We start from the raw sequence: 12,189 nt of genomic DNA, 5'->3' as shown, positions 1-12,189 counted from the left end.
TGGCACAATCATGGCTCACTGCAGCCTCGACCTCCCAGACTCAAGCAATCCTCCTACCTCAGCCTCCTGAGTAATTGAGACTACAGGTGCATGTCACCACAGCTGCCTGGCTAACATTTTTATTTTTTGTAGAAATGGTGTCTCTCTATGTTGCCCAGTCTGATTTTGGACTCCTGAACTCAAGTGATCCTCTCATCTCAGCCTCCCAAAGTGTTGGGATTGTAGGTGTAAGCCTCTGCACCCAGCTTTAAAAATCCTGTTATATTCACAGTCTGTGTGTGGAGCACCTTGGAAGTCAGGTGGAAACTATTTCCCATTTTCTGTTACCTGGGTGAAAGGTGATTGTTTTTTGTTCTTTGAAATCCATTTAAGAAGTGTATGGTCCTCTATAAAAATGCTTCTAATTATTGATATATGAAATGCTTTGCAATTCTTGGATGGAAAGCTTGTATCGTGAAGGAACAGAACTGTTGGTGGCACCTCGGGGAGAGCCTCCTGAGGGCCGGGCAAGACTGTGGGGCAGCAGGCAGTCACTCCCATGGGGACAGGCTGATCGGGTGGGCTTATTTCCCATGGAAGTGGGCATTCAGGAATAAAAAGCAGTTTCAGGCTGGGCACAGTGGCTCACACCTGTAATCCTTGCACTTTGGGAGACTGAGGCAGGTGGATCCCTTGAGCCCAGGAGTTCGAGACTAGACTGGGCAATATAATGAGACGTTGTTCTACAAAAAATGAAAAAATTAGTGGAGCATGGTGGCACACTCTTGTTGTCCCAGCTACTTGGGAGGCTGAGGTGGGAGGATCACTTGAGCCTGGGACGCAGAGTTTGCAGTGAGCCGAGGTCATGCCATGAGTGACATTTTGAAGGCCCACTTCTGTGATTCATCCAGGAGCTAAACTGGTCATGTCCACCCGGCCTAGCATTTCCCAAGCTATGTTTCTAGTCCACACGCCACATTGTCCATAGATCGATGTGCCTCAAAAACTCGGTAGAGGGGGGCACGGGGTTGGGCAGAAATCATCCTCCTCCCTTCCTTCCCCACCAATCTTCCTGGTGACAGGCTTTTCTATAACTGGGGCAGAATGGGGGCAGGCACCCTGGTAACTTACCCATTGGTGTTATGAAATATAAAATATGAATGCACTTATATAAAAACAGTGACAGATGAAATTAATATTTGCTGTTCTATTGAAACTATATTCGATTTTGAATTATTATAGATATTTTAATATTTTAAATGTATTTGACACATTACAAAATTATTTTAGTTTCAAGCATATCATTAAAGCTATTATTTATTACCACAAAATGCTTTTCCATGCCATTCTTGACGGCAGGAAAATCCTGGCCCTCACTGAAGTATGTGGAGTACCATTTTTGGGGAAACCGTGTCAAGCATAATGGCAATATTCAGGTTCAATCTTCCTATAGATCTGCTCAATATTTATCTAAACCTTAGCTTCTATTCTTCTCAAGTGTTATTAGCTCTATTTTCACTTAAAAAGTTGGAGGTTGAAGGCGGAAGCACACAAACGTTTGAAGTAGACAAAGCTCATCTTTAATCAAGAGAATGTAGAATCCAGTCTTTCCAAATCTGTTTGTTAACAACAGAAACGCCTCCCTCCCCTGCCGCATTTTGTCCTCCCCATTAAATGGTACTGTGTCAGTAAAATTCCCAAGCGACCTCTTTAAATCAGCGCTCCTTCTGATGCTGGTTGCCATGTCCCACAGTCATGGGAGAGGGAGCCATGTTGAGCAGGCCCGTCGTTACAGGTCGTAGCTGGCAGTACATCCAGTCTGGGTTTCTTACACAAGATTACATCTAAATATTCGACATGAGGCCATTTGCTATCTTAAGCCGTCACTAGGAACTTCTAGTCTGTCTCACTCGATTGAGGCTGCAGTGTTGTCAGGTGCTGTGACCACAATGAATGCAACGGACAGCCTTTCAGCTGCACTGCAAAGTAGTCACAACCAAAAGGCCGTATTTCAAATGAAACCATAGTAGCTAATGACATCCCATTTACATATCACAGTCTGAGCCTCTGAAACAGGGGTGCATATAATGATATCCAGAACATCTTTACCTTAAAATAACCTATCGTACTATAAAGTTTTCACTTACAAAAAATGTAACAGAGTTTAAGGCACTGGTAACTTTGTCCACCGTTAGAGATTAAAACGTCCAAAGTGAATAAAAGTACCAAGATTCTCTATGTTCATCTTTAATGTGGGGGGAATTGGCAAAAAGAACCCCAGGAGGACACCCAGACCTTCTCCGAGTCCTCTATGGAACCTGGCCTTTCTCTTGTCCTCAGAGAAAGAGAAACAAATGCCAATATCCTTTGTTTAGAATATGAAAGTACCTTACACCAATAACCCCTACCAGCTGGGGGTCTCATTGGAACTAACTTAAGTGAAAATTAAGACAGGCATAGAATTAGGCCTTTGTTTTGAGGCTTTAGGAGAGTAGAGCTCCATTGTGGTATCTGGAGTTTCACGTGAGGCCTACAGGGGTTTCATTTAAGATCAGAATCTTTGTGTTGGGAAATGCTGGCGACTGAGCCTTGACAGCTGAGCACAGGTTGCCTCATCCCTCTCATGCTGTCTATTTTTTAATCTAACAACTGGGCCATGCATTAAACTGGCTTTTTTGACTTCCCAGAACAATATCTAATTAGCAAATAACACAATTCAGTGACATTCAGCAGGATACAAATTCCAGACACTGCAATCATGAACACTGTGAAGACAGTCTTCTCCGTCGGCCGGGACACAAAGCAGTCCACAGTGTTGGGACAAGGCCAGGCGTTGCACTTCACCAGCCGCTGCATGGCGAAGCCGTCGTACATGATGTAGAAGACATACATGAAGACGGCTTCGAAGACGACCCGGAAGAAGATGCTGCTGGTGTACGTCCACCACAGCGAGCCTTCGATGCGGACCTTCTGGCTTTTGATCTCCTCGATGTCCTTAAATTCACTCTTTATTTCCCCCTTGATGAACTTCCTCTTCTTCTCGTGTCTCCGGTAGGCCACGTGCATGGCCACCAGGAGGGCCGGCGTGGACACGAAGATCAGCTGCAGGGCCCACAGCCGGATGTGGGAGATGGGGAAGTAGTGGTCGTAGCACACATTCTTGCAGCCGGGCTGCAGGGTGTTGCAGGTAAAGTCGGCCTGCTCATCTCCCCACACCTCCTTCGCAGCCACAACGAGGATCATAATACGAAAAATGAAGAGGACGGTCAGCCAGATCTTTCCAATGCTGGTAGAGTGTTTGTTCACACCCCCCAGGATCGTCTGCAGCGTGTTCCAATCCATCTTCTCCTCTGGGCGGTTTGCTCTGGAAAAGACAAATGCATACAACACAGGAATCGCTAGTTAGGACAGAACAGGGAGACTTCTCTGGGTGTGGGTAAGCAAGCATGCTTAAATTTCCTCCTGGGCAAACACCAACTCTTACGTAACGTCACCAAAGCAGATGAAGACAGAACCAACTTAGTTTGTCATCGGATTAAATGTATAGTTCCCAAACAATCTTGAACATGTTTTTGGGAGTGCTCTAATAAAGAGTAGCTTGTTCACCTGAGTAATTCACCCAGTCTTTAATCACATCATAAAAATTTGCTGTGTCGGGCAGTCTCACAAACAAAGTGCTTGTTAGGGGAAAGGCACTCATGAGTTCTGACCGGACCGCTGCACCCTCTGCAGATCCTCTGTGGGTCTTCCTGACTCTGCACAAGTTACTCAGCGTTCAACAGCTGGATCCATTTGCAGTCTCAAGTTGTGGCTGTGTACCATTGGGGCTGATACTAGCTTGGCCCAACCTCGCCCAAAGGCTGAGTGGCCAAGTACAGGAGAACCACGGGGTTAAGATGTAACTTACAACTCCCCAATCTAGACTCTCTGCTGAGCCACTTTGTCTTTGAATTAATTATCACAGACTTTGCATGTAGCAGTGAAACTGTTACCAGTGGTTAAGTTTACATTTGAAGTGCCCCAAGTTAAAATTTTACAAAGGCCCTTGCTTCCTTCTACATGTAAGGAAGAGGTTAGGAACGGCCTCTTCAGGGAGAAAAGCCACTGTGAGCATAGACTTCCGTGTAGGTTTTGTGGATAGCTTGGTGGCCTCACTGTCAGGCTGGCGCTGAGGGATCGGTTAGCACTCAGAGATATCTGTTTTGATAAGTACTGCAACAGTGCCTTATAATTGTGGGCTGTAATTTTAATTTCAAGGTGTTTCTTAAAAGACGTATTATTTAAAAGTGACAGAAGATTCTGCTCCCCCAGTTACTGGCCCAGCTAAGCGACATCACTGCATTGCAGTTCAGTGCTGAAGCTTGCGGGGGTCCCACACTCCTTACTGCGAGTGGATGTGGGAAAAAGCCCGTGGATAATCTGCTGTAAGCCAGTGGCCTTCTTTTCATCCCAGATGTGAACTGTCTTCACTGATTCATAGTTACACCCTGCCTGTCACAACCAACACTCTCCTAAACAAGATTCCATCCTCTCCACAATCCAGATGAATCATCTCCTTTCCACCCTTTTAGAGTTGGTACTGAATCCTCCTTCTTTTACTTAAAAGCATCCTCCTCTCCTCATTTTAGCAAGTTGCATCCTGTTTTCTGATGGACTCCGGAGGCAGGCTCAGAGTGAATGTCGCCAATGACCCACAGTCACTGCCATGGGGCACCAAGGTCAGGTGCAAACCATCCAGTGCCACCTTGGTCAGAGGTGACAGGAGAGAGGTGGGCACTAAAGCTACATCAGATTGACATAGGCCCGTGAAACATGTAGCCCCACTGAGCTTGGGAAAGAAACATCATTGGAAAAAATATTTTAGCCCAGGCTCAGCACTGACCCATTGAAATCCAGACTGTCTGGGAGGCCCTCAGGTGAGCTGATTATCCTGTTAAAGTGCCCACAGCTCAGGCCAGTCCCGTCCCAACAGCAGAACCACGGAGGGCAGCAACATTCGGATTTTAACAAAAGCATCTTATGGAACTGTACATTCTTCACTGGCCCTCACTGAGTGGAAAAGAGGACACTCCCTGGAGTAACTCTCTCCTGGTTTATTACAGCAATCTACCTGGCTGAGAACACCGGGCTGCAGTAGGAGGGGTTTCTCCTTTGCCCTCTTCCACCTGCCAGACACAGGTCCTATATAGCCTTCTACAGACCCGTCCAGTTACTATCGGCTGAGAAGACTACAGTTCCAAGAAACCCCATATTGTTTTTGCAAAGCCTGAGCTGAAGCTACCTGTTTTAAAGATCCTTTTTCAAGAAGACGAGTACATTAAAATTTGACTCCCCAGTGGGCTAGGGGTCCTGGGTTAAGAGGGCCTCAGTAGCAAGGATGAAGTTGTTTTCAACATTCAAGTCAGGGAGGCTCTGCCCTCCTGGCCTACTGACCCTGGGCGGTCACAGGCAGCTTCCTACTGGGCTGACGACACCCTGCACTGCCTGGAGTGTCGCCAGAGCCTGCGGAGGAGCTGGTTCAGTTCCTTGGGGAAGACATTGGGTGGATCAACAGGTTCCAGAAAAGGCAAAAGGGACTCTTCACCCCTTAACTTCTCCACCCTTAGGTGATGGGTGGTCCACCTTGCCTGGCTGCCCCAGAGGGCTCCTCCACCCTTCTCGCCAGTGTCTGAACTGTGACCGACTTTGTACAGCAGTTTTGAAAGGAACTCAAAGGTCACATGGGGACACGGCCGTCTCACGCTTCTCAGGGCAGTCCCAGATGCATGGCCACAGAGCCCAGCTCTCAGCAACTGTTAGGTGAGCGCCGTTCGGGCTGCCTTCGTTCTCCAGCGGGGCAGGATCGAGGCGCTCAGGCAACGGTCCTGAGGACGCGGTTCCCAGCCGCACACCACTTCTTTGCGAACATGGATCTTAAACATTTTCCTTCCAGTCGGAGAACACCCCCCCACCCCGAAACAAACCCTCTCGAAGTGTTTGTTTAGGAAAAAGGGAAGCCCCCGAAATCTTGGCCCCAGGACGGGCCAGGGTCTGCCGGCTCCGCGTGAGTTCCAGGCAAACTCCGCCCAGACCTCTTCCCGAGCGCTTTCTCTGCAGGAGCCACTCCAGGAGGTAAAGGTCAGTTCCTGCAGCGGAGGCTTCCTGCTTCGCCGGAGAAACGGAGCTTTGCTTCGAAGCTAAGCTTTCGGTCAATTGAAAACATTTGGTGTCAGTGGGTCAAGTAGCCAGGCGGCTGCGCTAGAGTACCCCGCAGGGACGTCGGCGACACCACGGACCTCTCGCGGCCCGCTCGTCCCCGCTCCCTTCCCCTCCCGCGCGCGCCCAGCCCCACTCGCACCCCGGGCGGTGCCACCGCGTCCCCTTCCCCGGCGCGCCACGGCGGGTCCGGCCCGGCCGCCCGATTCCAGCTCCCGAGCTCAGCAGAAACGCCCGCTCCGGAAGGCGGCCCTCGCCCCCAGCCCCAAGGACGTGCGATGGTCCAGCCTCCCGGTTCCTCGGGACCCCCGCGGCCGGGAACCCCCTCCAGGTCTCGCGGTCGGTCCCCGTCGGGCTCCAGGCCCTGCCGTCCGGGGCCGGCGGGCTCACCTGCGTCGGGAGGCAGCGGCCGGGGCTGGGGTCTCGGCGCTGGGGCTCCCGCGCTCCTGGGCGGGTCCTGGGCCCGGCGCAGCCGAGAGGCTCGGAGTCCGAGAGACAAGCGCGCGGGCGCTGCGGGGCCGCGACACCTGTCTCCCGCCGCGGCGCCTTTTAACTGCACCCCACACCCCGCCTCTTCGCCCGGAGACTGGGAAAGTTACGGAGGGGGCGGCGCCGCGGGCGGGGCGCGCCCGGCCTCTCAGTCCCCAGAGCGTCCCTGGCCCGCGAACCCCCGAGCGCCCTCCGAGACCCCCGAGAGCCCCGAATCCCCTGAGTTCACTTTGAGGCCTCGAGTCTCTGAGTTCCTTTGAGCCCCCATGAGTCCCCCAAGTGCCCCCAGAGCCCCAAGTCTCCTCCTCGGGTACCCCGAGCGCCTCCTCCCCCAGTCCCTCGGCGGCCGGGTGGAGCCGGGGGGGCTGAGCGTCGGGACCCTCCGGGACGCGGCGCCCCAGGCCCTGGCTCTGGCGCTGGGCGGAGGGCCGCGTTCAGGGATGGCTGTGGCCGTTGTCCTCTCTATTCCGCCTAGTGCGAGAGGACTTGCATTTAGAGCGCTGCTTTAATTTTTTATTGTTAGAGAAACAGGCGTTTATCCAAGGACTGAAGATCTGGTCAAGTCGTGGAGGTTGCGCGGGGTGACCTAGGCTGGGTCGCGGGGCAGTGCCCTCTGGAATGGGGGTTAAGGGTGGGTGAGGAGGGGGTGCCGCTGGTACTCTTCTTTCTCCCCTCAAAACCTCACTAGCTAACCCGAACGAACGTCTCCTCGAATTTCCTGTTTGATTCAATCACTTTCAACGCTGTGCCAAGGACTAAGGTTTGGGGGTGGTGAGGGAGATAAGCCTCGCTTTTGCTATGGCGTCCGGCAGTCTGCGGAGGGCGACCCCCGCGGCCTCCGGCCCAGCCAGCTGCTTCCTCTTTTCACATTTGGGGAACTTGTTTTGGGGTGGGGAGACCCAGATTTTTCAGAAAGAAAAGAGTGCGGGTGAAATCTGCCAACCCCTCTCTGGCCAGGTGTACACCATGAAAGGGGAAACTGATGGGATTCTGCGGAAGACCTCTGGGCGGCTGGCTCTCCCGTGCACGGCTAGGGGCTTTCTGGAGACCTCGAAGCTTTATCTCGGATTATGAGCTATTTGGTTGGGGATTTTGATGTCTTGAGATACAAATGACAGAAGACGGATTTGCACAGCGCGAGTCGATGAGGGACTAAGACGTGCAGAGCAGGCCGGTTGCCCCCCGCCTCCCCCCCCCCCCCCCCCCCCCCCCCCCGCACCAGCTTGGGGATTCCTGCAGAAGGGAGCCAGGTCAGAGGTGCAGCCTGCCCCCCCGTGCTCACGTTTTTACCCAGGTCATTTCGAAGTTAAGTGGAAATGGTGATTGATCCTGACAAGTCAGATCTGGCCTCAGAATGGATTTCCCGTGATTGCCACCATTAGTGTTGACTTTTCCTTGAAAAACTGGCACCCCGTGGCCATGGGCCAACCCAGGCAGTTTCTGCAGGGACGAACGTGAGTTTTGTACCATGGTTACCACCTATACTCAAGCTCCAGGTCTTAATCTAAGAGGAATGTCTGTTCATGAAGAGGCAAAGCCCCAAGAGCTGCCAAAATCCTTGCATGGTCCATCTGAGAGATGTGCTGAGTCGGCTTGTTACAAATGACAGGCAAAGCCCTCGGGGTGGGGCAGCTTCCTTGGCCTGAGCTCATCTTGGTTGAGCCAGAGGTGACTTGGGATGGGGTGGAGTAGGGTGCCGGCTGGTGGGTTCTCCCTTTAATTTCTCAAGGGCTGTGCTGTTTATGAGTCTGCTGGAGTCTTGGTTGGGTTGGAATGAAGGAAAGTCCTAGAACCATTGTGGGAAGCTCGCTAGTAAAGATGGTTTCGAAATTGGACGTTGACTGACTTTCCCCAGTGAAAAATGTCACCTGAGATTTTAGTGCCGATGATATCACGATTATAGGCTCAACTTTCTTTTCCTAGTTCTCTTTGACTTAGTTCTCCTTATGTGCAAAATCACTGTGTGATGTTGGCTAATCGTGTTATCACAGCCACCCCACATTTTCAGGATTTGTAACTAGAAGTCCTACAGCACTTAAGTCTTCACTTACAAATCAGTGCTTGCTTTTATTCTGTTTTGTATGATTTCTGTTGTTTTTCTGGGAGTTGGTGTTTTCTTCCCAAGGAGGCTCAGTTCTCCTCTAGGGCAGGACATTATATGTATGTACATAGTGTCCTCCAGAGTAGGGGAGGAGAAGGAGGAGAGGTGAGGTGGGGAGAGGGTGAGAGAAGGCTTGGATATTTGAAGTTATTTACAAAGGAGCTTAGACATAGATCCAATGAACAGATCACACCACAAATTAATGATTAAACAAATCCTGAAATTATTTTGTACATTACACAATTATATTGCTGCATTTTTTTTTCTTTTGAAAGCATTGCTTTTAACATAAATGGAAACATTGGAAATAAACCATAATTTTCTCACCTTTCATATCCTCATCTCTCCCTTAATGTTTCAGTCCCTAGAGAAGCTCACACCCGATCCCGTGTTCCTCCACCCCCGCCACTCAGCCTGGTGGTGAGAACACAGGGAGCTCAGGACAGTCCTGCTTCGTGAATTACACAGCTTTGTCTCATTGACCTGCAGGGACTGACCAGATAGAGAAGGTTTTTTTGATGGCAAATGTACTGTGGTGTCTGGCTGGTTGATCTTGAATGATAGCAGGTGGGCACTTATCAGGTAACTATTGATGATTAACTGATAAGTATCTGTGAAGACTACACTTTGTCACTTCAAAGTGCCAGAGGTACCTATCAGTAACATTTTTACATATATGCTTAGTACTATGCAGGTAATTCCCAGGTGATTATCATCGAGCTGAACTTTTATGCAGATGTTTAGTGATGCACTTGTAAGGTTATAAGGTGAAAATGCTAATGTTTAAAGCTATGTGGCATTTTAATTTGACAGTTGTTTTAAAAATGAACCAAAAAGAAAAAAGTTGCTATTGTGCAATAAATCAGTGTGAGACAAATAATACTTCTTTTCTTTTTTTTTTTTTTAAGATGGGGTTTCACCATGATGGCCAAGCTGGTCTTGAACTCCTGACCTCAGGTGATCCACCCACCTCAGCCTCCCAAAGTGCTAGGATTACAGGCGTGAGCCACCGCGCCCGGCTTACAAATAATATTTCTTAATGTTTTAAGTGACTGCTTGCCAACTGCCTGATGGAACAGCCCATTGAATTCCCCTGGGAAGGGTGCTCTTACTATACGTTAAACACATCCCGGTTGAATTTCCGACTCACGAATCACACGTAGGTGATGGCAGAAAATGATGCAAGATGTGAAGAGACTGTCCTATCACTTGGCAGTTTTAGGGCAAGTTGGAGTCATTGAATGCCTCTTCAAGAGCCATTAGTTAATGGTCCATATTTCCTTTTTTTGCCTTACTGTTGAAATTTAATAATATTAATAGCTGGCAAAAAGAGAGAAAATTCAGCTTTCCTCAAAATAACAGTTGAAAACTGACAAGCCCCTGGCACCTCTGATTAATTAATAATAATTTACATTCCATACTATAATTGTAATGCAGGAGTGGCCCCACTGTGATCCTTTGTGGGTAATTATTACAGGGAACACTAATTGAAATTTCACTACAATTTCTCTCTGTGTCACTGAACCATACCCTGACTTATGTTGTCTGAAAATTCTTAAAGTCAAATCTTTTGGGGAAAATCAATTGTTTCATTCAAATAGAAAAAAAGAAAAGATTCCAGCCTTCAATAATTTAATTCTTCTTTGCTTTCAAATTAAAGACACCTCATAAAAATTCTAATTGCCAAGTTGTGGCTGAAATTGTTATAAGCTTTTAAATTTTCCTCATTTTATTCTTATTTTCACACATACAATCTTTTGGGGAAAATTCAAATTGTTGGCTGTGTCTCCGTTTTAAGGCAGTGGTAGATGAAGTTGATCTCTTTGGTTTTGCTGAATGGACACATGCTCTTACTCACAAATATATCCATGCAGCTCTTTTATGATTATCTAGGCAGACTATGGAGAAATTACAAAGGTATTTACAACTGTATTTGTGTCAAAAGCACATTTTGGTCAGAAATGAACCCAGAGCTATAACTCCCTAGTTAGGTAATTTTTTTTTTAAATTTCTATTGAATATAAAAAGTAAATTCTGTAAATTGTGATGGCTTGTCAACATGGAAATTCTGGATCATTCACAAAGAAGCAAAAGAGGGCTCTACATTCGACCTCTGGCTACAGCAATATTGTGCTATCTATCATCTTGAAGGGCTTCTGGAACAAGTTAGAATAGAGTGAACACTTACGAACTGCTGTGTCAAAATACTGTAGAGCAGGATTGACAGGGCAATAGAGTGATGAATCCCTGGCCGTGTCGTATTTGTTGGACGACAGTAGCTTTTCACAAAATGCTCACCTCTCATGTCTCAAATTAAAATGTTTCGCTTTCTAGAAGCCAATTTTGTGGTCGGTTTCGCTCCTGAGGTCCCAGTCAGAGGCGTATTCTGTAGCTTGCAAAGCCTCTCTTTGGGGACTGGACACGGAGCCTGTGGTCTTAGAATTCAGAATTGGGAACTGGGATAATGTGTTAGCCACTCATCTAAGCTATTCCTTAAACCCTTTCAGAACCATTTCCACTGCAGGGGAAGACATTCTTTGTGTCCTCTGATTTAATCTCATTGCAAAAAAAAAAAAAAAAAAAAAATCTGTGCCCGCCAAAGAAAAAAAAAGCAATTGCAACATCCAGAGCGCACAGTAGGTGGCGCTAAGACTTGGCGAAAAGCTGTGCCCACGCAGGCGGTGGGAAAAAACGGGCAGGTAAGCTTTTCTTCTTTCTAGTCTAGCGTTGCTGACCTTATTAATGGGCTGAGAAATAGATTTCTTTCCTTTCCTTTTCTTTTTTAAATGAAGTGGAATGAAGTATAAAAGAATATTAGAGTGTGCTGCTATGAGCAAGGGTAAGTGATGCTTTAGGAAATGTTTGGTTCACGTGTGTGCTTTCAGACCGATGTGTGTCCTGGGTCCAGTGTAAAATGTCCTGCTGGCTGTAGGTCTCTGCCGCAGAAAAGTTGGAAAGCTACTGTTGCATTGCATTTCCAGGGGAACAAAAGATACCACTGTCTTCCTCATGTGAAATGGCGTTGTTACTAAGAGGAGGGACAGCAGGGCCTTAAGAGCAGCCCCAGGCCGGGCGCGGTGGCTCAAGCCTGTAATCCCAGCACTTTTGGAGGCCGAGGCGGGTGGATCACAAGGTCAAGAGATCGAGACCATCCTGGTCAACATGGTGAAACCCCGTCTCTACTAAAAATACAAAAAATTAGCTGGGCATGGTGGTGCGTGCCTGTAATCCCAGCTACTCAGGAGGCTGAGGCAGGAGAATTGCCTGAACCCAGGAGGCGGAGGTTGCGGTGAGCCGAGATTGAGCCATTGCACTCCAGCCTGGGTAACGAGAGCGAAACTCCGTCTCAAAAAAAAAAAAAAAAAAAAAAAAAAAAAAAAAAAAAAAAAAAAAAAAGCAGCCCCAGCTCTGCTGTTCCTTAAGTT

The 12,189-nt window shown here is 48.4% G+C and overlaps 1 protein-coding gene across 2 annotated transcripts; it reads right to left on the bottom strand.

Moving 5' to 3' along the window:
• Positions 1-1,211: 1,211 nt before the first annotated feature.
• On the bottom strand, positions 1,212-8,805 carry GJB2 (gap junction protein beta 2). Of its 2 annotated transcripts, none has more exons than XM_032260140.1 (2): positions 8,715-8,805; positions 1,212-3,343 (listed from the first exon to the last, which is right to left on the bottom strand). In XM_032260140.1, the coding sequence occupies exon 2, from the start codon at positions 3,319-3,321 to the stop codon at positions 2,641-2,643; it is 681 nt and encodes a 226-aa protein (XP_032116031.1). In that variant the 5' UTR covers positions 3,322-3,343; positions 8,715-8,805; the 3' UTR covers positions 1,212-2,640. The 2 variants fall into 2 exon arrangements, with proteins under 2 accessions (XP_032116031.1, XP_032116032.1); XM_032260141.1 differs by lacking the exon at positions 8,715-8,805 and adding an exon at positions 6,565-6,765.
• Positions 8,806-12,189: the final 3,384 nt, after the last annotated feature.

The sequence above is a fragment of the Sapajus apella genome, unplaced genomic scaffold (genome assembly GCF_009761245.1).
Source record: "Sapajus apella isolate SASKATOON/1434 unplaced genomic scaffold, GSC_monkey_1.0 scaffold114, whole genome shotgun sequence".
In the NCBI taxonomy this organism is placed as follows: domain Eukaryota; kingdom Metazoa; phylum Chordata; class Mammalia; order Primates; family Cebidae; genus Sapajus; species Sapajus apella.
The sequence above is the reverse complement of the archived record's forward strand: the minus strand, read 5'-3'. Positions and strand labels throughout refer to the sequence as shown.